The sequence below is a fragment of the Colletotrichum abscissum genome (assembly GCF_030869225.1).
Source record: "Colletotrichum abscissum strain IMI 504890 chromosome Unknown Scaffold_49.1, whole genome shotgun sequence".
Lineage (NCBI taxonomy): Eukaryota > Fungi > Ascomycota > Sordariomycetes > Glomerellales > Glomerellaceae > Colletotrichum > Colletotrichum abscissum.
In genome coordinates, this window is record NW_026850420.1 from 49958 (window position 1) to 74704 (window position 24747).

The window sequence follows — 24747 nt, forward strand, 5'->3', positions numbered from 1 at the left end:
CTGGTGTAGTCAAGAGCGCCATCGATAGACGACCTTGTCCGATTTTTTCATCTCGAAAAGCGTTTCGCGCGATAGATCTTCGCTTTCCGATTTTATTGCGCCTCGTTTGCGACATTTCCGGGTCGCGTAACGACAATCGGCGACTCCTGTCTGTTTTCCGACACCTTACCCCGTGATCCCCCGTCGACACATTCTTTCCCAACGACATCGAAAACACCATCAAAATGGCGAACCTGTACTTCACGCACTCGAGTGCGCCGATCAAAACGGTCGAGGAGATTCAGTTCGGCCTCATGGCTCCTGAGGAGATCAAGAACATGAGTGTCTGTCACTGTGTCTACCCCGAGACCATGGACGAGACGCGGACAAAGCCCCGCGACGGCGGTCTGAACGATCCTCTCCTCGGTTCCATCGATCGTCAATTCAAGTGCAAGACCTGCAACCAGGCGATGGGTGAATGTCCTGGACATTTCGGCCACATCGAGCTGGCGAAGCCCGTCTACCATCCTGGCTTTATCAAGAAAGTCAAGAAGGTTTTGGAGATTGTCTGCCATAACTGCAGCAAGGTCTTGGCCGACAGAGTTAGTCTACTCTACGATGTCTGACAGCCGCCTTGACTTGATTTTGCTAACCTGGCTTCTCAGAGCGACCCTGAATTTCTCCAAGCTGTGAACACGAGAGACCCCAAGGTTCGCTTCAACCGCATCTGGAACATTTGCAAGAAGAAGACTCGTTGCGAAAACGAGGTCAAGGAGCAGAAGCCCGATGATGGAGAGTACGGCCTGAACATGAAGCAGGCTCCCGTCAACCACGGCGGCTGTGGAAACATTCAGCCTAGGGTACGGCACAAGGCTCTGCAGCTCATTGCAAAGTACGAGGCTCAAGGTGAAGATGGCGTCAAGAAGAAGGAGGAGCCTCCAATCACCCCAGAGATGGCCCACAACATCCTGCGTCGCATTAGTGACGACGATCTGAGAGATATGGGCCTCAACCTCGAGTACGCTCGCCCAGAGTGGATGATCGTGACCGTTCTTCCCGTTCCGCCCCCGCCTGTCCGTCCTAGTATTTCTATGGACGGAACCGGTCAGGGACTCAGAAACGAAGACGATTTGACCTACAAACTCGGTGATATCATTCGCGCCAACAGCAACGTCAAGCAGGCCATTCGCGAAGGCTCACCTGCTCATATTGCGCAAGATTTCGAGCAGCTCTTGCAGTACCATGTGGCTACGTACATGGACAACGACATCGCCGGCCAACCTCGTGCGCTGCAAAAGAGTGGTCGTCCCGTCAAGGCTATTCGTGCACGTCTTAAGGGCAAGGAGGGTCGTCTTCGTGGCAATTTGATGGGAAAGCGTGTCGACTTTTCGGCACGTACTGTCATCACTGGTGATGCCAACTTGTCTCTTGACGAGGTTGGTGTTCCCCGCAGTATCGCAAGAACTCTCACCTACCCCGAGACCGTTACTCCGTACAACATCGGCAGGCTACACGAGCTTGTTCAAAACGGGCCCAACGAGCATCCGGGAGCCAAGTACGTCATTCGCTCCGACGGTACAAGAATTGACTTGCGCCACCACCGCAGAGCTGGACAAATTTCTTTGGAGTACGGCTGGAAGGTCGAGCGTCATCTGATCACGGGCGATTATATCATTTTCAACCGTCAGCCATCTCTGCACAAGGAGTCGATGATGGGTCACAGAGTCCGCGTCATGCCCTACTCAACTTTCCGTCTAAACTTGTCCGTCACCTCCCCCTACAACGCCGATTTCGACGGTGACGAGATGAACCTACACGTTCCCCAAAGTGAGGAGACGAGGGCTGAAGTCAAGGAGCTGTGCTTGGTCCCCATCAACATCGTTTCTCCGCAAAGAAACGGTCCTCTGATGGGTATCGTGCAGGACACTCTTGCTGGTGCCTACAAGCTGTGTCGTCGTGATGTGTTCCTCACCAAGGAGCAGGTCATGAACATCATGCTATGGGTTCCCAACTGGGATGGCAACATTCCCCAACCCGCCATCATTCGGCCCCGACCAAGGTGGACTGGTAAGCAGATCATGAGCATGGCAGTTCCCAACATTGTCAGCTTGCACAGCGCCCCTGATTCGAAGGAGGAGAACCCCCTGAAGGATGAGGGTCTCCTGATTCAGTCAGGACAGATCATGTACGGTCTGCTTTCCAAGAAGAACATTGGTGCTGCCAGTGGTGGTATCGTCCATATTGTCTACAATGAGCATGGACCTCAAGCGGCCATGAAGTTCTTGGTTGGTGTCCAGCAAACAGTTAACTACTGGCTGCTACACAACGGCTTCAGTATCGGTATCGGCGACACGATTCCCGACAAGATCACCATTGAGAAGGTCCAGATCCACATTGACGAGCACAAGGCCGAGGTCGAGGAGTTCACAAGACAAGCTACTGCTAACGAGCTGGAGCCTCTGCCCGGTATGAACATTCGTGAGACTTTCGAGAGCAAGGTTTCGAAGGCCCTGAACACTGCTCGTGATAAGGCCGGTACAACTACGCAGAAGAGTTTGAAGGATTTGAACAATGCTGTCACCATGGCATCGTCCGGTTCCAAGGGTTCATCCATCAACATTTCCCAGATGACTGCCCTGGTCGGACAGCAAATCGTCGAAGGAAAGCGCATTCCTTTCGGCTTCAAGTACCGCACCTTGCCGCATTTCACCAAGGACGACTACTCGCCCGAGGCTCGTGGTTTCGTCGAGAACTCGTATCTCCGTGGTCTCACGCCTAGTGAATTCTTCTTCCACGCTATGGCTGGTAGAGAAGGTTTGATCGATACCGCTGTCAAGACCGCCGAGACCGGTTACATCCAGCGTCGTCTTGTCAAGGCGCTCGAGGACGTGAGTGCCAAGTACGATGGTACCGTCAGAAACTCTCTGGGTGATATCCTACAGTTTCTGTACGGTGAGGATGGTCTCGATGCCATCTACATCGAGAAGCAGCGTATGGACCACCTCAACATGTCCCACAAGAAGTTCGCCGACCGATTCCGTCTGGATGTCATGGACGAGAACAGGCCGGAAGAGCTTGAGTGGCTCGAGTACGGCAACGAGATGGCAGGCGACCCGGCCGTTCAGCAGCTTCTTGATGAAGAGTTCGAAGCTTTGCTCTCTGATCGCAAGCAGGTTCGCGAGATCAATTTTAAGAGGAAGGATGATGAGTCGATGCAGTTGCCCTTGAACTTGATCCGTCTTATGGAGACTGCCAAGAAGCTCTTTGCTGTTGAAGATTTCCAGCGAAGCGACTTGCGACCTCAAGATGTCATCCCCAAAGTACAGGAGATGCTCAAGAGAATGACCATCGTCCGTGGCAAGGATGACATCTCCAAGGAGGCTGATTACAGTGCCACGATTCTCTTCAAGGCGCAGATCCGCTCTCGACTCGCGTTCAAGCGTATTGCTTGCCAGCAACGCCTAAATAAGATGGCTTTCGAGCATGTCTTGGGAGAGCTTGAAGCCCGCTGGGACCGAGCCTTTGTTAGTCCTGGAGAGATGGTTGGTGTCATCGCGGCCCAGTCTATTGGTGAGCCTGCCACTCAGATGACACTGAACACCTTCCATTTCGCTGGTGTCTCTTCCAAGAACGTCACTCTCGGTGTCCCTCGTCTCAAGGAAATTCTCAACTTGGCCCAGAACATCAAGACTCCTTCCATGGTTGTTTATCTGAGTGGTGAGGACAACGCCAGTCAAGAAGCTGCCAAGCAACTTCGAAGCACGGTCGAACACACGACGCTGCGCTCCGTCACGGCTGTCACCGAGATCTACTACGACCCTGAGATCACTTCAACCAACATTCCCGATGATCTGGATATGGTTGAGTCTTACTACCTTATCCCCGACGAGTCGCACGACAAGACGGAAGACCAATCCAGATGGCTGCTTCGTCTCACTCTGGACCGCCAGAAGCTTCTTGACAAGGAGCTGACTGTTGAGGACGTTGCTAGGCGCATCAAGGAGGAGTACCCCAACGATCTTGCTGTCATCTTCAGTGATAACAACGCTGAAGAGCAAATCATTCGTATTCGTCCCATGCATGCAGGCAATGACAAGGACGAAGATGGTGAGAAGAAGATTGAGGACGACGTCATGCTGAAGAGACTTGAAACTCATTTGCTCGACACTCTCTCTCTTCGTGGTGTCAAGGGCATCGAGAGAGCCTTCTTGAACAAGGAGGTTAAGCTCATCGAGACCGAGGATGGAGCTCTGTTGGCTGCGAAGGCTGACGAGCGCTGCTCAGAGTGGTACCTGGATACCTCTGGAACAGCTCTGCGCCAGGTCTTGGCAGTCGACGGCGTCGATTCCAACCGCACGTACACCAACCACTTGTGGCAGGTTGTCGAAGTCTTTGGTATTGAGGGTGCCAGAGCGGCTCTTATCCGTGAGTTGACTCAGGTGCTTGCCTTCGACGGTTCCTACGTCAACCACAGACATCTTGCTCTTCTCTGTGACGTGATGACATACAGAGGTACCATCTCTGCCGTCACCCGTCACGGTATCAACAGAGCCGACACGGGTGCTCTGATGCGTTGTTCTTTCGAGGAGACTGTGGAAATTCTCCTCGAGGCTGCAGCTGTTGGTGAGTTGGACGACTGCCGTGGAATCTCCGAGAACGTCATGCTTGGCCAGATGGCTCCCATGGGAACTGGTCACTTTGACGTTCTCCTTGACCCCAAGATGCTGGAGACTGTCATCAGCGACAACTCGCGCATGGGTCTCATGCCTGGCATGCCGGTCAAGGGCGGCGAGGCTGGCGGTGCTGCCACCCCGTACGACTCTGGGTCTCCCATGGCGGATTCGGGTTACATGTCTCTCAGCTCGCCTGCCGCCGGCAACTTCTCCCCCATTGTTGGTGCTGGCTCCGATTCTCCCACCGGTTTCAATACCGACTACAATGGTGGTGGATTTAGCATTGGTTCTGTCAACCCCTATTCAAGCGCCAGTCCTGGGCGGCCGACGAGCCCATTCAGTACATCCCCGACGTCGCCATTCAGCAGTGGTTATGGCGGATACTCGCCGTCGTCTCCCAATGCCGGCTACTCGCCCACATCGCCGCTCATCGACGGTGCTGCTGGGCGTTACGGGGCTACCTCGCCGCAGTTCAGTCCTTCGTCACCCTCTTTCTCGCCAACATCGCCCATGCTCCGGCCCACCAGCCCTGCAAGCCCCAACTACAGCCCGACATCGCCAAGTTACTCACCGGCATCGCCCTCTTCACCTAGGCACTACTCCCCGACATCGCCCGCGCAGTATGCTTCACCCACTTCCCCGAGCTACTCGCCAGCCAGTCCCAACTACAGCCCTGCATCCCCCAACCTCCATGGGGCTGGTCCCACGTCACCGTCGTACTCACCTGCGTCGCCGACGTGGTCTCCTACTTCACCGGCTCAGTATTCGCCTACAAGCCCGAGTTTCCAACAGACTCCAGGAGCCCAGCAGTCTCCGACCAGCCCCAGCTATTCGCCGACTGTAAGCTACTCTTCTGTTGACTGATGTTTTTGAGCAAGTTCTAACATAATCTAGTCTCCCTCTTGGTCTCCCCGGACACCTGGACCCGGCGGCTCCGGCAACTAATAGTGCGCCGAGTTACGAAGAAGCATCCAATCGCGTCCTCGGTTCGCCACTATCCTTCACTTTCCTAATATGCCGACTAATGATTCTACGGCTTAACTGGTTCTAGTCGATTGGAATATCGCATCTCATTACAGACGCAGGCTGTCACTGAGATTTTGCCTCTTTCATTTTCTCTTCTCGCGTGAAGAATAAGGAATATTGCATTTATAGAAGTGCTCTCAGAGACAAGCAACATCACACAAAGCAAGATTGCTGCACGCAAAGACGATAGAGGGGCCAGACTTGGGGAGAAGCAAGGACAGCAACCATACCCTCATACACAAAAACAACATCCACCAAAAAAAATCACTCAAAAGAAGCAAAAAAGGCTTGCGGTGAATTATGTAAAAAGCTGATTTTTGTACAATAAGGCGATCAAGGGGGTGTAAGAGCAAGGGGGGCGGTTGGGGACTGGCACGATGAGAAACCAAGGAAATGGGGTTGGCTCCTGGTGGCTTGATGTGTGGAAGAGGGAAGAGAGCGAAGAAGCAATGCAATACCTGGGAACCCCTTTTCTTGAGAGGATGAAGAACACACACACACAAAACACAGATTGGAATTATCTCGCGATGAGAGGGGGGATGATTAGTCCCTTGTTTCCTATTCTATCTTGCCGCAGATTGAACCACCTCATGAAATTGGACCAGACTGATATCACAAGAGGATGGCCGCCCCCTCGGGGCTTGGTTTGTGACTTGTTGGTGCACAACGTACATTGCAGTCACGAGATTGTGAGACACTTTTGTCGTCAGCTCGATGCTTGCGAATCGTGATGATGTTGTCTGCCATTGCCCGTTTCGACTTGTTGTACGTTCGTGATGTGCTGCTGTTGCCTGTGCCTGCCTAGTTCTGCCTGCTTCCCGACTCCGCTGCCGCAGCGCCGCAGCCCTTTCCCACTCACGGATGCTCCAAGTTCCGACCGACCCCATGACCCGGAGATGCTGCGCACTTACACCCATCGCAGGAGTTGTCATAGCTGAGTAAAAAAAAAAAAAAGCAGGTGTGTGGATTCCCCCCGAAAGAGCACGGATGGGGAAGATTGGCATATGCCCAGGGCAAGACAGGCAGCAAAAAGGATAAGAGAAGAAAGAAAAGAGAGAGGGTGTGAGGCTAATAGGAGAGCCAACCCGGCCGGGTCTGGATCTGCACCTCGTCATCATTTCACTACCTAATTGTTCCCTTTGGGCCTTTGGAGAGGGGACCGGGATCGTCACGTAGGATGTTGGTCGGTCGGTCGACCCTGCACTGACTGCCTCTGTTTAATTTCAGACTGTCTCGATACGTTTCCAGGCATGCGCACAAGGAAGCAGACAGATGGGGGTTTTGAAGGCGTGCAACAAAAAGTTACACGTCACATCACGAGACACGGGGCACCAAGACGCAATGGGAAAAGCTCGCTCGACATGATAACTCGTAGCCCGGTGGGCGGCGCGGGCGACAGCGGCGCCACCCGCACCCAAGGCGTTCATCCAAACATTTCACGCCTTCCTTGTTCAAAAATTCTTGTTGTTCCTTCCCCCTCGTGATGCGGATAGGCAAGGCAGGATAAGTGGACGAGGGGCCCAGTATGTAAGAGGAGCAATGATGCAAAGGACGGAGACGGGCTTTGCCTCTTCCTCTAAAGAACAGGGAAAGGGTGGGAGAATCTCCAGGATGGATCATGGCCCATGATGATACTCATGGGTATCGTGGATACCATGGGTACGTCCGAGACGCGTCTTCCTCGAATCCTCTTCCGGACGGGGCCCCTTCCTCTTCCCCATCTCGCCTCTCGAATCCCGGTCTCATCACATCGACGGATACAACGACTCAAGCCCCACGAGTCATCAGCCATAGCTCTGTAGGTAATCTACGAATCAGTTCGGGCGCATGGGGTGAAAGGAATTCTCATAGCTAGCAGCGACGACGATAATGACGGCGGCGCTTGGATGGGTGTATGGACGCTCGCTTACAAGGCCACACCAACAAGCGGTCGACAAACTCGTTTGTGATTCGCGGATTTGTTCACGTTCTGCGTGTGAAGACGCCAAGCCGCGTCTCTTTGGCTTGTCTGGATCCAACATACGCACACGCATAACGTGTGGCACACCCCTTCTCCGATTCCTCCACGCCGTACTCCAGAGACAAACGAAATGAAGGAAAAGTGCCTTATGGGGTCGCAGGTAACGAAGGGTGTGCCGCTACCCCCGAGGCCCGAGAAACGCCGGGGTGCAGCTACCAGGTAGATGGAGCGTTGGATGTAGTTGCGAAAGGGGAAAGAAAGAAAAAAAAGTCCCGCCGAACAGGCCGCTTGGACCGGCGGGCTCCAAGTGTCCAACCATGGCCGCGTTCAACGTCGACCGACGAGCACAGCCAGTTCTACGCCTTTGGCTTCTCATTCGTCCGCTGATGAAGGACTGTTTCCCACCAGGCGCCTTTGCCGAGCATTGTATGCTGCAGCGTGGAATTCCGGATCTCAAGAACGGATAGAAGAAAAAAGGGGGTGAGGGTCCGATGGACTTCTCATCGTGCTTGTTGGTCTCGGGTCGTACACGAACCCGGTCAACGGGCCAAGGGAGCCGGAGCCGGTGAGCAAGGGCCCCAACAAGAAGAGCCTTGAGCCGGGAATGCGGAAAGGAAAGAATTGTTTGTTGTGGCCTGAATACTGATGACTGGAACGAAATGAGTTGAAATAGAGAGAAAACAGAGCATCAGACTCGGGTTACATCATGAGGCGGTTCTTGCGCGTTGTCAAACCAACATTGTCTCTAGGCTCCCCTCTGGTCTCGACCAAAGCTCACGGGCAGTATCAATCGATCAGTCGCAAGGATGGAACCTCAAGCTGATGCGGGACACGGGCACAGCGCTAAACTTCGAACCGTGGGACTCAAAGATCGATCAAGACAGGGACTGCCCTGCCCCTAGCATGTTATGGAGGCATTGGGTGGAGGCTTGAGATTTCCAGATGGGGGCGAAGGATTGCCGCGAGCTGAGTTGCTGCTGAGAGCTCGAGCAGGTCTCTTCATTCACACTATTCCTCATCCTCCGGCCATCTAGGCATGGATGGGTCCATGCAGGGATGGAAGGAAACGGAAGAGGGGATTAAGCGGCCAACCGTGCCACCCTCGTCATTCGTTCAACCGCTAGCAGCCGGCTTGCGGACTGGATTCCGCTTCCCGTCGCTGATTGTGGCTCGGACTGGCGAGCAAAGACTCATGTGCCGTTCACTGGCTCCATAGATTCTCGAGAAGGGCATAAAATATCGTGAATTGATAGAGACACGGTAGTGTAGTGAGCGTCGCAGGTATACTTGACGCAGGTGGACGGCGCGGCTGGTATTGTTCGACGAGCGGAAGATGAAGTCCAAAGTGCAGCACTGTGGCACAATCAATGAGGTTTGTGAACTTTTTAAATGTCAATGATTGGTGTTATGCAGGATTGAAGCGATGTGCATAGCCGCCGAAGACCATGCGGGCGGGCGCGATGGGCCTGTCAGCAATGCTAGTTCATTCTGCGCCCCCAAGGCACATGGGGGAATTGAGGAGGGAGGGGTGCCCCAGTGCTGGCCGATGATCCGCAACAAGCGGAAAAGTACTGGCTGGCCAAGTGAAGATGAGCAATGACCCCCGGTCACCTCGTCTGTATGTAGCCGTGGTTGGTGTCACTGCTCAACCTTGACATGAAGGAAACGGCAAGGGGATCTTTACTTGTGTTTTGCTTCTTGCGCACAGCGACTTGCGCTTGCGGGCCGAAGTCATGGGCAATGGTATTGGCGGGGGGGGCGAGAAGAGAGAAAACAGACGTGACAAACTTTTCGGCTATTGTCCTCGTGGTGGACTATCCGTACCTCGGAATGGTTGGACAAACTGAATCTTTGCTCTTGTCTAAGCCCTCTGCCAAACATGATCAGCTTGGATATATCAGGGTTGTTGTTTAAAACAAAACCGGACCGTCTGCTTTGCCTTATGCCTCGACCACGAGCTGGCCAGTGCGAAAGGGACGGGCTCCCGTCGCGTACAAGTGCCCTTGTCGCAAATCCAGGGACAGCTTTATGTACTCTGTATGGTGGTTATTGCTAACAGTCTTGTGCCGACTCCACTTTCCGGTGGAAATGTCTGTCGAATTGACGAAGGAAGGCAGATTGGGAAACCCATTCGCATCGCCAGTCAGCCATATTGCTTTGCCAACTTGACCCCCTTGGAAGGCCAGCTTACCGAGCTGGTTTGGGGTCCCTGGCCAAAAGCGAGATGGCAGTGAATGACGGCGGTGGGCGTACGAGGGAAATCGCCGCTTGGCAAGAACCAGGAACCAACGCCGTCTGCGTCGCGATGCTGCGTTTCTATGACGCGGGAATGAGACCACATCAGCCCCCTTCTTTGGGGGTCGGCCAGGTTGTACAAGGTTGCATACAGTAGCAAGACGGAGTCTCGCTGCCATGCCGCGTGTCAAGCCGGGCATTGTAGCAGATGGAGGTTGAGGGGGTTGTGAGAGGATAAAAACGTGTCCGTTGAGGAGAGAGCGCGTGCCTATGTCCGTCCGATGTCGTACGGCGCATGTCAAGCAAGGAATGTGGTGCGGTACGATGAAGTAGGTCGCTTTGTGATGCCGGCAGAACACAAGCATAAAGTAGAGTTGGTGCATCCGTGACCTTGTATACTTGAGATATTTGCCCTCGCCCCATAATTCGGTTTGTCTATCCTCTGGCTGGACTATCACACCAAATTGTGACTGGCGAGTTTAAGGCAAGGTACGTATCCGTTCGTACGGGATTATTCATAGTTGCTGTTCCACATGTTAGTTCCTGGGACCTGAAGCGGGAGCAGCAGCAGAAGTAAGGTAGCGTCAGTTTCTACCTTGGGTTGGGCCTACTGATTCTAATTCCTAGTTCTCGTTCTAGTCTCCGAGAAACGACATGCTGAGTCAGATACGAGGGCGAGGGTCTCTCGAAGTGGAAACTAGGAAAGCATGTCTGGCAAACTAGTTGCAATGGTCCTTCCACAGACCTGTTCTCTGGGCCCTCGACGCCAGGTAGCTGGAGCGAAGCTGGCAGGGGCGAGAGGAAGGGGGGCGCATTCAATGAGACGTGCTGCCTTTCTGTCCCCGGTCGTCGGTCTTGGTGACTTCATCCGCAGCTTGAATTGCTCCAGCGATGCTGTGTGAATGCCCTGCCAAGATGAAGGAACAAGGCCAGGGCTACCTAGATGCAGGTAAGGCAGGGCAGGGCAAAGTTTTGGAGAGGAAGGTCGCAGTGTACGCATGTTCCCTGCCATGTTGAGCATGGGAGAGGAGGAAGGGGAAGGGGGATGAGATTTGCATGAGCAAGCATGGAGGAGTAGAAGTGAACTGTGTGTAAGAGAAAGAGAGAGAAGAGGAGACATTCAGACAGACAATCTATGCAAGTGCAATCATCTTTGGTGGCCCTGGGTTCCATTGGATTCGGATGAGGTGAAGTGCAGCACAGGCAGGAGGCAAGGAAGGTACCGTTGTATCTGACCTTAGGTACCTTAGGTAGATACCTTACTACGTAGGCACTCCGTACTGGGGTAAGGTATGGAGGCAGGAGCTAGGGAGGCAGGAAGGAGCTAGGAAGTCGGAAAGAGGTGTCAATCTCCCGACCCACTTGCGGACACGGATGACAGGGGGAAGGTACGCACGTACCTTAGCTTAGTACCTGGCAGGAGTGCTAGTCTGCTGGAGGCTCCTACCCTGGTCCTGTCTTCATGCAGCTCCCTCTCTCCTCGTCTCCATCCTCATCTCATCTTTTTGTTTCTGTGCCGCCGTCTCCTCAACTTTCTCTTCTTCATCCATGATCCTCCTCCCTTCCTCTTCTCGCCTTGTCCTGCCTTTTGCCCACCTCACCTCGCTTCTCCTTGCCTTGTCTCGAGAGGCTCTCCATCTCGTCAATATACGACGCATTCGCTCGCTCTGCTTTGAGACACGCCGCACGCCGCGCGCATTGAATGGGAGGAAGGGCGGGTTGCATCCGGCGAGAGCGTCCTATCTCGTCCTATCCTGCGGTGTTTTGCCTTGGCTCAGTCCAGGATCACGGGGTGTATCCATACGGAATACTGTGTGCGGGTACATCATACTCCCTTCCAGGCACAGGAGAGCGCCGAAATATCCCTTCTTCGCTGAATTTCAATTTCCCTGTCGAGCATTTATCGCGGTCGTAGTCTCGGCTGCTCACAGCATCTTGGTACCCGGGACGCCTGACCGGGCCGGTGTGTGTTTCCGCTGGCTTCGTCATACACATCTATGAATATCCTCCATTACTGACATGACCATGAACAAGGGTTAGGCACCTTACCTTGAGAAGAGGCCATCCCATCAGCGAACTTGCGAAGCACGGTACCTTCCAGACCTCTCTCCTCAATGGACGGTTAGGTTGACGTTAGTCTCCGCCGTTACGCTAACGCAGCGTGGCGTAGTATTGGTCCAAGCTTGATGGCATGGTGTCTCGTTTTCTCCATGTCTGTCTGCACTCTGCCCTACCGCTCGCTGGCTTGCGAGTTGGGCTTATATTGTCAATCCAGCGTCACTCTCTTTCCCTCCTCTTTGCTTCTATGGCCTTTTTTCTCTTTCTCTCCCTCTCTCTCCTTCCTTAGCCTAGGCCCCCTTGTTTTTGATTCTACTTCCCTCTCATTTTTTTCTTCTCTCTCGTGATAGATATCGCTAATCTGCTTTCTTTAGTTTCTCACCCCTGTCCCCTTCCCCTCCCCATTCCTTTTCCTGACTCGATAGATCCGGACTTTCATCAAGCACTATACGCATCTGTTACGGCGGATTCTGTTTTTTTTTCTCGAAAAAACCGAAATGAAGAAAAGGTGGTATACAGTTTTTGACTCTGTTCCGAGGCAAATAAACACCTTGTCGCTTGTCGCGCGTATGCTTCGCGTCAATGATTTCGCGTCCAAACTTGAACTACTCGCTTGCCATCACATGACGCAATGCTCATGCTGGGTCGTGGGAATCCTACCCGCTACGCGCCGTAACTACAGCCATCTATTTCCAGCCTCATGCTGGCTTGGGGCGTCTTTTGTGGCTTGCCTAGGGGGTTCGCCCTCCCTTCTCGAACAACCTTATGAATGCCGTTGGAGGATAATCAAGCGCTTGCCGGGCGCAGTGTCTGAGGGTGAAAAATTGTTTGTCTTGCTAGCCACAAATTCGTGTATGTCTGTGTGTGTATGCGCGTGTGCAAGTGAATCAATCGCCTCTTCCGGGAACCGACAGGGGCCGACATGTCTTGTGAGGCCAAAACATCCACCCAACCGAATGCTGCTGCCCGCCGGACGAGGCAACGTGCTGTCGCAGGCGGACCGCTCCCGTGTGTTCACTGCCGTGCCACATTGTCCATGTTTCTTCTTCTTTTGACAGGTTTGGTAGTCAAGTGTCCAGTAGGCCAAACTTTCGGTCGCATGCTGATGTTCTTTCTTGCCGCCCCAGCCCCATTTTGAAACCATCTCTCGGGGTCCAAGAGGCATTGTTAGAACACAAGAATAAGACGGGACAGAAGAATAAAACGGGATGCTTGAGTGCGGCCCGACATCAAATGCAAGTGTCCCGCGAATGTGGCTTGACTATGACAGGGGACACAAGAAAAATTCTGAGCCTGCCCTGCCAATTTGCTTTCTCAAGCTGTCTGGCAGTGAAAATTCTTTTTCCCGTATCTTGCATAACATGGACAGTCAATTCACCGACATTGGTTTTGCATATCTAAGGCAGGTATCCGTAGCGACTTGCAAAGCACGCGGATTAGAGTTTAAATGATTGAATTGATATCTCCACAATGAGGAGCTATTGACAGGGAGAGTGTTCGTGAGAGTCGAGATGCCCGACCTTGCGAACTGGGTTGCTGCTTCACGCAGTCTAGAAAAATCCGCATGCGATACTCCATCATCGTAGGTTGCTAAGAAGGAAATAAAAAAAAAAAGGTTGATGAATAAACCAGCATACTGGTGAACGGAATAATAGAAACAGGTCATGGTGTCTCTCAAAGCTCTATTCTGCTGGAGTCGTTGGCAATGATAATGCCATAGAAGAGAAGCGGAACGGCAGGCGTGAGCCTCATAATATGGTCGAGTCCGGTAGAAAGAAGCTCTTCATAGTCTTCTTTCCCTCGGCTTTATGTCTACTTTTAGGCCGTCGTCGAATCTAATGCCCAAGAGACCGTTAGTTGGCGTCTCACCGAGTGATGAGTCTGTAACGGACCTACGATTTCCCTTGCTTCTGGCAGTTGAAGCAAGTGCCATCTTGGCTTTGCGGCTTGTCTACGACACCTCCGCAATGGCCGTGAGAGCTGCACGCATATACAGGCCGTGTCTCGGTGCAGCCACAACCCCATGTGATGATAACTCTGGAGCACATTTTGGCTAGAGAAGGAATCTTCTCCGTGGAAAAAAGAGGAAGAGGAAGAAGAAAGAGAAGAAGAGTCGAAGCTGTTGTGAGAAGGTCTCTTGGGCCGCGAGCGGTGGGCTTCTAAGTAAGGCTTTGTTTTTTCTGCGTGTAAAGCTCGATAGTGACGGGCGAAGACTCGTCTTGCAATGAAAAAGCTGGACGAAGGACTGGTTTCTTAGAGGTGACTGGTAAGAGGGATGGTCTCGTATGTTGTATAGTTGTTGTTCTGGCTGGATGAAGAGTGTATTGTTTGGAAGCTCGAGTCAGGATATGTCGTCTGTCTTATATATCGTCGTGACACAAGCTCAAGACTGGCTATTGGCTTGAAATCGACTGTCGGGAGTGGGCTGACTTGTTTGCCATCGTCAAATCTGCCAGTCAAGCGAAGGAGGACCAACAGGTAGCTATCACACCGGTGATGCCAAATGTAAGTAGACGCAGCTTGGCTGTTGGTTGCTCGCCAACGCGTCAAAGTTTCTCTGTTCTGGTGTTGGAAGATGCCAGTCGGGAGATAGTGGTGCGTCAAGCGTCTGTCTGGCAAGTCTTCAAGTTGACGCAAGGGAGGGCTGTAACTTGGTGGAGGGAAGTAATGTGGAAGATGCAACGGGTCGTGAAAATGGCTTGTACCTTGCAAGTCGATGTACCTGGGAGAGATGCTGGCTGCGGGTGCGGACCGGGCAGATGGGTTGTTTGATCCGCCCCTTTGCAGGAGGTGGTCGACAAGCTGCCTGGTTGTGGAGATGCTTTGGCGGCCGTGGAGAAACCAGCCTAATCCGACTCAGCTCAGGCCGTTGGCTCTCCCGCACAGGGCTAACAAGCACCCGTGTACTTCCAACGCACAACGGTGCAATGGTTGGTCGACTGGGTGAAAGATTCTGGCCTGTCTTTTTGCCCTTTTGATAAGTCGTACGCTAGTTCGAAATGAGACGTGATAGCCGGGTACTGTCCCGCCTTGTTGTGTTGGTAAGACCAGGGTATCACGCAGGCGGCCTTTCTGGAAGACAATGGGTGTTGTTGGACGTGATATCCACTTAGAACGGAAGAGCCCCCAATATGCACCTCAGAGGCGCAGCCCAGCCAAAGTTGGGTCTGTTGACGCAATGTCTCGTTTTTCTGGTGTTCCGTCTCGAGTGCTGTATGGGCAACGCGTGACCCAAGATGTTGGTTTCGACGACTACGTTACTGAGCCGGCTCAACGTCTGGCAGGTGGTTCTTCAAGAGTCTTTTGTGGTGGGCTGCCAAGGCATGACAATGTCATCCAAATGTAGTTTCTGGAGAGGAAGAGGAAGAAAGAGGAAGCGAGAAAGTGTGTGTAGGAGAGAGAGAGACAGAGAAAGAGAAAGATGGAAGACGCATGTCCTCAGCCGCCCCGCCCGGTTCAATGACTGACTGGTGACGGGTATTCGGGGCAGGGTAGGGCAGGTAGGTGCACCTCTCGTGTGTTCCCATTGTCGCATGGCACCCACTGGCCGCACTTTCTATTGGGGAACGTGGGAACACAGAACATCGGCCACTTGGACCAGGGATAGCTTGGCGTGGCAGCATCAGCAGTAGCAGCAGCAACCAGCACTGAGCTCTGTGCAGGGCCTACTGGTGCCGTGCCGTATGGTCAGTCCCCTCAGCGTGAGGTAGGGCAAGCATAAGTGCCTACGAAGAATGGGTGACCCATGTCCCTGTCTTGAGTTGTGATTGTCCTCGACCTGATGGTGTCGGGAGACCCCTCGTGGACAGTTAGTTCCTAGTGCGTCCCAAGCCGACTTCACTGTCAAGCGTAGAGATGAGCCGCTGTGTTGAGTGGATCGTTCAGACGATGTCGCACATGAGCGATCCGCGTCAAGCCCTGTTTATTAGTCTAGCTTGGGCAAGACCGTTCCGTTGATGGCGCCCTTTGTGTCCGCCAAAGCTAAGGTATTTCCCATCTATCCATAATGCGCTGCCGATTCTCTAGGCACCTTGTCCTGATCATAAGGGCGAACAGGTACCGTTAGATCGCTCGCGGATTTAACTCTCCCTGCCGGAGTTATTCCAACCCACAGGGGGCAATGCTACCGCAAGGAAGACGTTAGATTGAACATCAGCTTGTCCAGACACGAGCATCCAATTCAATGACGGAGCCGCACCACAGGCAGGCGTAGAGGCACTGAGATGCTCCTCCGCTCCGAGTTGGAACGGCGGAGAGTGCAAGTTGGGGGTCAAAGCAAGCATGCTACTGGGACAGACAGCCATACGACAGCGGCATGAGGAAGTTGCAGTAGAACAGCGGCCGCTTTCAAACGAAGTACTTGATTATGACCCTGTCTGGCTACATTTCAAATTGGATCAAAGAAGCAGAGACAAAAGGTGTCAGTAGAATGGTCGATCGAGCTGCCGGTCGACGTATTCATCGATATCCGCATCAATGTCCCTGACCAGATTGCCAACCCTGCTCCAGCCGAGTCCATGTTCAGGCTTGGGTCTAGGTCCAATTCCGCGTCCAAGTTTAGGTCCCGGGATAGGCATAGGGTTCCTGAGGCGAAACTGAGTCCACGTGGAGTAATAAAGGTAGTTCGGCGGCGGGACGCCTTTCCACCTAGACGTATCCGTCGTCTCGTACTAAACCCTAGACGGTCCATCATGTTCGTGACGAATTGAAGACAGCAGAATTGTGAAAACAGGACAGTTCCCTAGATGAGAACGGGCGCTGGAACAGGTCATAGTGACAGTAGTAGAGCGAATGCCACGATTGACCAGGGGTTCACCTAAAAGAGTGGAGTCGACATCTGGGGCGTGGCTCTTGCAAGAAGAAGATGCCAAGAGGAAAGGTCGTCACGTCCCTCATCGGTCCATGTTCTTGTTGTTCCTTGCGGAGGACAGAATACGCCACATAGATCTATGGCCAAGACCAGGACAGCCTAATGAGGTTCAAATATGGGCCGGCTGAGGCTAAGAGCGGGCGAAACTCGGCTCGGTTGGGGTCGCCAGACTTGTCCGTTGGGGTGCTCACGGTGTGATGTGAGAGTGCAGGGGCGAAGGATGTGAAGTGCCCGTCTGAAGGTGTCGGGAGGTTTCCTTGTAGCCAAGGACGGCGAGGGCGAGGCGAATGCAAACCCGAAGCGCGATGCTTTCAAAAAGGAGAAACCTTGACCTTGCGCAGATGAGATGCAGAGAGGGAGGGCATGCCCGCCGTCAGGGCCCGAGGAAGCTAAGCCGGCCATAAACGTGGCCGGCGACAGTGTCCGAAAGAGCCCGATGGCTTGATCGGGGGGCACATGGCGTTTCCTGGGCTGTGGCTGGCAAGGAATGAGAAACCACTGACCGGGTTGAGTTGATGAACTAGGTAGCGGTGGGTTGGGTTGGGATGTGTGGTGTTGCCGTTAGTGTGGGAGAGAGAGAGAGAGAATGGAGGAGTATCCGTAGACGGGAGCAGAACAGAGTAAAGCAGGCGAAATGAAGTTGCCAATTCGGGACAGGCTACGCACTGTAAGATATGTCGTAAAGTGCGGTGAGAGGACAGTGCGAAAACTGCATGAGGCGTTGGTTCGGTGTTGGTGGGAACTGACCGAGTGGACAAGGAAGCAAGTGACAGATCTGGGCAACTGCATTTGTGAAATGACCTCGATGTGATTTTGTTGAATTTTTTCTCCCTCTTTTCTTCCTTGAGCACTCTTTTGCTGCTCTGCTCTGCTCTGCTCTGCTTCTTCCTTCCCTGCATCTCCCGAATGTTGCTGCTCGTCCCTGTCATCTCGCCTGCCACTTCCTTTCTCATCACCAACCACAGTGATTTCGTTTGCTGTCTTTTTCAAACTGCCATCAAACATCCCATCTTGCCATTTGGAATGGTTCGTACAAGTTCCCAACGGCAAAGTATTGCAGTCACAATATTGGCACGGAAGCAAACCAGTCTCCGCCTTTTCCATTGTTGCCGTCAGACGATGCCAACACAATGTGCTCCACGTCTATGCTTTGCGTCCCTATCTCGCCCTCGTTTCCCCCTTACCTCTCTATCCCTTTACTCACTCATGTTCAATTCCCCCTTCATCTCCAGCTTCTACTCGATGGCTTGTCGTTGAATTTGGCGAAAAGGAAAAAAGGTACGTATACTGTCCTTTTCTCTTTGTGTTTGAGGCGGTTGAGAAATGTGTAGGTTTCTTGCGTTAGAGAATGCAAGCCACCATCGAATGAGGAGGACTACGTAGCAACTTAGCCTTTTTGAGATGAATGACTACACCATATAGTTGAGGTCATCGCGCCAACGTCTCCAGCTAATCGGATTAGCTACGCACTATTTTAGTGCACCTCGACATACGTCCGTATGCTAGATTAACCAACTCCCTCTCCGTAGGCTAAGCTGCCTCGACTTATCCTCCAGTGTTCTTCGAGTCTAAATCTCTTCAAAGACCCTGCCGAATTGGAGCTAGCCACTATAATACGGCCGTTGGTACAGTGTCGACTCCCCGCTCAGCCTGTTGATGGCAAGCCTACTGTAGAGCTGGACGGCTATTCGAGCAGTCTTCACTCCGTCTCCGATGCCAACGGCCCCGTATGCCAAACGGGGCTTGTCAGAATCATACACACCATCATACCTCGTCACTCTCCCGTCTTCTGCGCCTTTCGGAAAATGTCAAGGGACTCTTCATCGGCGTGGCGTGCTGATGCAACAGCACCTCATCGTCAACGGCGTCGCAACCTAAGGCACAATGCGAAATAGTCGCAACGGTGGCGCCTCTCAACTCCAAGTCCGAGCTGGCAAAGTACCTCGAGCCTGCAAGCCACACCCTCTTTCTCGTAAATCGAACCATTAATGCCTGCTCCTGCGTCCCGGGCAAACCGAGGTGAGGGGGCGCGCTCGTCCACTTAGTCTCCTCCATGGTCGTCTGGAGGCGAACATCATGGCAAACCACCGTTGATGAAGAGTAACCCCGACCCCGTGGCTACCCTGTATCTGGAGCACTGGCTCTGTCATCTATGTCCGAGTCCTGAGAAGAAGCTGCTTCACCGCAAGACCCTCTGGCCCACAGTCAAGGTGATGTATTGGTTCAATTGCTGGGGTTCCCAGCTTGCTAGGACCTTACCACTGTACCATACGGGACTCCAACACACCACAGTGTCTTCATGCGGCCTTGCGCGCGGCCTATCATTACCGACAGTTTGACTAGGCAAGCATCTTTGAACACCCCAACACTCCTTGTGCCTGCAGCATACCTCACATGGCCATCTGGCCTGCCAATCATTCCGAACAATGGGGTACCGCACCCCTTGGTCCCGGTCGCCTCACTTCCATCGATGTTCGATGGACTGCCGTCCTCCTCTTGAGCCAAGAAAACTTCCCCCTTGGGCACGTCACTTGTGGGAAGCCAAGTGGTTAGTCCAGCTAGGTACACCGATTTCATGGCGGTGAAACAGACCTCGTTCCCCCTTTTCATACCCGCCTAGAAATACGACATCTTGGGCCAGGAGATCTCTTCAATTCCAAAAGCCCATCGCAGCCCAACGGGCTCATGTTCGGACCAGACCCTGTCCAGTCAGCCCCTGTAGGTAGACTTGTTTGTTATGTAATCTAGATGACGGGCTTGAGATCTGTTTAGCTACGGGTCATTCTAAAGGTGAGTTGACATCTCAATGAAGGAGTTTCTGCATCAACTCAAATACTCCCTGCTTGCGCTCTCTTGGACAAGGGGGCATACATTTGTCATGACCAGGCAACGAGACGGACATCGGGACGACTTGACAACCGAGTGCCTTCGACACGCATATCTTTCACGTTCTTGACCACATCAGGAAAGGGCAAGACGTTATCCCATCACTCCACAGTCGAGCTCCGCAACTTCTTCTCTAGGACTTGGAGAGCAGATACAGGGGTGTTTTTGCGAATTATTGCATAGCTGCATATCCTTTTTGCTGGGCTTCACTCACGACTGGTATTGAGTTGAGTATTGACAAGATGTACCAACATCCCTGTCCGAGTGAGCATGCAAGTGGCGGCTGGGCAGAGCTCGTTTATGATTACGGGTGCCGCCATTCACAACCAACTGGAACACTGTCGCGGCATGAAAGCAAGACGGCACCATCAGGCGCCATTGTCGACCGTTCCAACAGGTTCATCGCGGGAAAATAAGCAGAATGCCCCGCGAAGTCGAGCATGGCGCAGATGTTGTTGTTGGACTGTCCGTCGACGAAGCGGGCGAGGTGTGATTGAGTCGCATGCCAGCCAATCACCAATACGAACCCCCCTGTTATAAGCGCCTCGTGGGACTCGCGGCTTGGCCCGACTTGACTGACGACCACTCATTCTTCCGGTAGCCGCCCATGACGGCGGCTCAAATTCAATAGCGTTCGTCCAGACTTACACGCTTTTTGCCGCAAGAGTCGACCGTTTTTCAACTTCTTGCCAATATTGCCAGCGAATCTCACGCGGAAAGCGTGACTGCTGCAGATGGTCAAGTTGCAACGCAATACTTCGAAAGCGGTCACTCGACAGGGATGCTTGGGTGTTAGTCCCCTCGACAGGACAATATGGAGGGGAGATCAGGAAAGGTCAAGGAATCCGTAGGTCTTGACCGGGCATGCGGGCATGGTCCAGATGACATCTGCACCTTGTCGGTGCCCGTCACCAACCGGATGTCATCAGCTCCTAGCGTTGATGAAGCATATGCGGAAGGACGTATCCGTAGGAGACGGACTGCGGATGTTCTAGCGGTCAAACTCGCTCTATGGGCCGTTGATCCCGATGTAAGTTACCTCGATTGTCCTGCCCCCTATCCGTACCAAGACCACATCAACATGGTACTAACCCTGATCAAGGGTGGATATCATTCATCACAGCCCGCGGATGGATGTGCCTCTCCCCCTGACGAAGGTTTCCACACACCTTCTAGGAACGGAAAGGAAGCTGGACTGCCATTACGCATCCCTGGAACGATTCTCGCGAAGTCCCTTTCTTCGTACAGTACTTCGGCCATCCACACGCAACTTTCCCATCATGTGTCCACTAATGCAAGTTGGAATCACCCAAACTGCGGCGCATTTGTGACGAAGATTTGAGGGGAAGAGTTGTAGCAGCAGCAGAAGCAGCAGGCAGGCAGTGAGGTGCCTTCTCGTGTTGGTGGCAACACTTCGTCTTCTCATGCAACGTCTCGATGCTTCCCCCCCATCACCGCTTCTTTCACACGCCATACACGCCATGCACACCACCACAGCCCATGTCGTGTTACCTCACGCACCGCAATCACCTCTCTCTCCATGCCAGGGTTCACGATGGATTCTGCGGGCGGCCCGCCGGTCGCATGCGAGGCAGGCTTCGACACCCTTCTTCGCCAACTGCCTTCGATAGCTTGGCTTGAAGCTCGATCGAGAAGCGGAGTCGTATCGGTTGACTTCAAGGAACCCTGGCTCTCTTTCTCTGGTACGACGACCTCCGTTGGAATACCCCCTCCGAGATTACAGAAAGATATCGAGCAACGGATTGGGCCTCTTGGGGAAATGATTTGCCTTTTGGAGCTGCGGTCGAGGAGGGAAAGAACACGTTTGCGGAAGAGGGGATGAGAGTACCTTCGGCCCGGATGAGAGATGAGAGGAGGAGAAAGGGGAGAACGGTGGAACGAGGCAAAGGTTTGCCTGAGGAATGCTCGCTAGAGTCTGGTCCCAAAGTCAGCATATTCTTTGTCTCCAAAACCCGGGCTGTGTTTGAAGGCAGCAGAAAACAAGGCATTGTCCAGAGAAATCTTGTTTGAAATACGTCAGGGTTTGTCCTCCTTGTTGTCGAAAGAAATTCTGGCAAACATGACGAGCGAATGGGCCGAACGAGGCGGTGTCTGTTCCTTGATGGCAAGGAGTAAAAGGTATGAAAACCTCTCAGCTTGTTTCTCTTCACCATCCAGAAGACAGGATGCCATGGTATCTCCCTTCTCCTCCGGCGTTTGCCTCATTCTCCCTTTCGCTTTGTTCTTTGCTCTTCCTTTGCCTTCTACACTGAAAGGCCTCTGTCTGCCCAAGCGGGATTAGAACACCATCAGGGCTAACACAAGAAGAAACGTTTGAAGTCAAACGTTGATCGCGGGGAAAACACCAAATCATGAGCAAGACACTCACTCGTCGGACTGCACCCCGCGGAAGGATCAAAATGCTATTGCTAGAGAATATGCAAGCAATGGCGATCTCAGGATTTTGCCTTCTTCCCTCCCGAAACGCTCGTTGAATCCTACGAACTACACACACCACATGGCACATGGCTGAAGGGGCAAAGACAAAGCCAGAAGGATCTGAACCCGCCCGCGCCCGCGCTCTCGCGCCGCGCCGCGCCGTGCCACAGCGTGTGTGTATGCTTTCCCGCCGGGGCACAGCAGGAACCAACGGGCGGGTTCTAGCCAGCGGCACGGTGGTGATGACGGGCCGGCTAGTCTCGGGGTGTTGTGTCCACTTTGCCGCAGACTGTGCCCGGCCGAGTGCGAGCCAGGCAGAGTATGTTACCTACGCTTGGATACCTTGTACCGAGGCCCAAGAGGAAAACGAGGTATCCATTTCTTGTTGCCAACCATGTGCGGGGGAGAGTGACAGAGCGAGTGAGAGAGAGAGAGGGTGTTGCCGAAGGTTCTCGGATGCGGAAGGATGAGGAAAGTCACGGCGTTGAACGTCCCCGGCGTCCCCCGCGAATTTCCCCCACCTCGGCGTCACATCCGAAAGGATCCATGCAGTGACGTTGGCTCCTTTTCCCCGGATCATGAGATGGGCAATTTGTGGTCGGGTTGTCTTGCGATGGAGGGAGGGAAGGAGGGAAGGCCCCAGCGCCGGTTCTCGTGGTCCCTTCCGAGAAATCCTCTTGCGGCCTCCGACGCGGCCAATGAGGAGCCACCCGCTCCCCGGGACCCGGGGCAAGAACCTTGGCCCCCCTTCGGCTTCCTCTTTTACTTTCCCATTCCATTTTCGAACGACGTTGGAGAATTGGGAAAGAGCCTCAATTGGGGCCGACCGAGGCTTTCTCCACTTTCCCCGGATATTCCAATTGTTCTCGATATCAGATCTGGCGATGGCGAGGGCATTCACAACACAACCACAAACTTGGTCATCTTGAGCAGGTTGCGGCAAGCCTTCGCGCCTAACATGTTCCCCACGCCCACTCACGACTTTGGAGTACCCACACTCTGCACCAACCCCCTGCGCCTTTCTTTACTTATTTTTATTTTATTCGCAGCGAGTTTGCTTTTTTCGCGGCGGCGGCGGCGGCGGCGGCGGGTGTCTCGCGTTTTTTTTTTTCTCTTCTCGCTCTCAAGCGCACCAACCCCACGTCAGCTGCGGATAAGGCAAGAGAGACCTCACAAACTTCTCCAGCGCTGCTGTCGCGACATGGAGCTCAGCCAATTACAAGTCCACGTGCATCAACGTTCCCGCTCTGGAAGCTTCAGGATGTCTCTAGCTTCTGGGTCTGGATGCAAGTTTCTAGAAAAAGCCACCGAAATAATTATTAAACCCCCCTCCCCAACAAGGGCCGATTTGATACTTGGTTGATAAGGGTTTCAGAAGCGACCGCAGCAGAAAGACTGTGGAGGCCCGTATTTCCTACTATTTTTGTGCCGCTTGGCTACTCCTTTTCCTAGATCTGAACTATCTCGAGGACTCCAGTCCGAGAATCTCATGCTTCTTGGCGGGTTTAGGAAACTTCTCTGGATCTAAATGCGTGAAGCAAAGTCACAATACGCCCCCCCCCCCCCCCCATGGCCGCCCCGAGGAGTGACTGAGAGTTGAGACGCTCGGATGCCCAACCCCCATTCATCTGTTGCAGAACACCTCAATTCAAGCGCGATAAGGTCGAAAGCGGAGCCATTCGCATAGAAACACACCTTGCGGAGTAGAAAATCAAAATTTAGATCTCTTGGCTGGACGAGCTTTTTGTTTGAGAAGATCAAAATACAACACCATCCCGGTCTACCCACGTCGCGCGCAAGAGTCTTCGGTCTAATTAATTGATTCGTACCCTTTATGGCACCTTACTAGCTTGTTCTACTACCCACCGCAAAGAGTCTCAGGCAACTCTCTACGACGACGGGTACGGAGTATGGACATAACAATAGCACCTCATTTTTGCCCGTGCATGTGTCATGGCTTTCGAGAAACGCCAGATCCCGGCATTTCCTATTTTGTGCAATGCCTGCTCGTTCTGGACCTGTGACTATCGTATTGCCCGCCGCAATCACGCCCTCCTCTGACTTCTCACCATGGCGTTACCGTAACATGATGTCTCTGGTCTGTGTGTCTCTGTACCGCCTGCTGCGTCGTCCAAACACAGTCGCCCTCTGCCCAGACGGCCGATCCGGGAGATGCACCTTTGCTGCGTACGACGCGCGCCATACACAATTTCTCATTTCTTGACAAGAGCAGTGCACGATAGGCAGCGTGCGATACGATACGATGCGGTGACCCTGCCCCTCCCCCTCCCTCCCTCCATGTCCATCGTCCGCTCGCCCCCCTTCCCGGTCCCCCTTCTCCATCTGCGACCGAGGACCCCCAGTATCAACCTTTTTCTGTTTTTGTGAGCAAACCCGGCTTGAGACGGCACCCACCGTGTGACCCGGCAAGTCACCCGTCACCTTACCTCTGAAGTCTTGCCCGTGGGCCGGGTGGAAGGGGTGGTGTTCTGCGACCAGGTCAGCCAGGCTCACACCTCCCGTGTCCTCCGGTGCAATCCAAACTTATAAAGTTGGACGGCCCTCCCCTCCCATCCCTTACCTTTCTTTCTATCTGTATCCCAACGCTCTCATCCTTCCTC

The 24747-nt window shown here is 53.3% G+C and overlaps 6 protein-coding genes across 6 annotated transcripts; 5 read left to right on the plus strand and 1 right to left on the minus strand.

The window, feature by feature from the left end:
• Positions 1-224: 224 nt before the first annotated feature.
• Positions 225-5597, plus strand: CABS01_13903 (DNA-directed RNA polymerase II subunit RPB1; the record flags this gene model as incomplete). Its single annotated transcript, XM_060547244.1, has 3 exons — positions 225-581; positions 645-5492; positions 5547-5597. 3 exons carry the CDS (start codon positions 225-227, stop codon positions 5595-5597), a joined length of 5256 nt encoding a protein of 1751 aa, XP_060394357.1.
• Positions 5598-11421: 5824 nt separating this feature from the next.
• On the plus strand, positions 11422-11874 carry CABS01_13904 (uncharacterized protein; the record flags this gene model as incomplete). The annotated part of the gene is made up of 1 exon (XM_060547245.1): positions 11422-11874. The coding sequence occupies one exon, from the start codon at positions 11422-11424 to the stop codon at positions 11872-11874; it is 453 nt and encodes a 150-aa protein (XP_060394358.1).
• Positions 11875-13823: 1949 nt separating this feature from the next.
• CABS01_13905 (uncharacterized protein) lies at positions 13824-13979 on the minus strand (the record flags this gene model as incomplete). The annotated part of the gene is made up of 1 exon (XM_060547246.1): positions 13824-13979. The coding sequence occupies one exon, from the start codon at positions 13977-13979 to the stop codon at positions 13824-13826; it is 156 nt and encodes a 51-aa protein (XP_060394359.1).
• A 3952-nt stretch (positions 13980-17931) lies between these two features.
• On the plus strand, positions 17932-18227 carry CABS01_13906 (uncharacterized protein; the record flags this gene model as incomplete). The annotated part of the gene is made up of 2 exons (XM_060547247.1): positions 17932-18128; positions 18224-18227. 2 exons carry the CDS (start codon positions 17932-17934, stop codon positions 18225-18227), a joined length of 201 nt encoding a protein of 66 aa, XP_060394360.1.
• Positions 18228-20501: 2274 nt separating this feature from the next.
• On the plus strand, positions 20502-21029 carry CABS01_13907 (uncharacterized protein; the record flags this gene model as incomplete). The annotated part of the gene is made up of 2 exons (XM_060547248.1): positions 20502-20717; positions 20790-21029. 2 exons carry the CDS (start codon positions 20502-20504, stop codon positions 21027-21029), a joined length of 456 nt encoding a protein of 151 aa, XP_060394361.1.
• Positions 21030-21053: 24 nt separating this feature from the next.
• CABS01_13908 (uncharacterized protein) lies at positions 21054-21530 on the plus strand (the record flags this gene model as incomplete). The annotated part of the gene is made up of 1 exon (XM_060547249.1): positions 21054-21530. A coding segment is annotated over one exon (477 nt), but the record flags the coding sequence as incomplete, so codon positions are not given.
• Positions 21531-24747: the final 3217 nt, after the last annotated feature.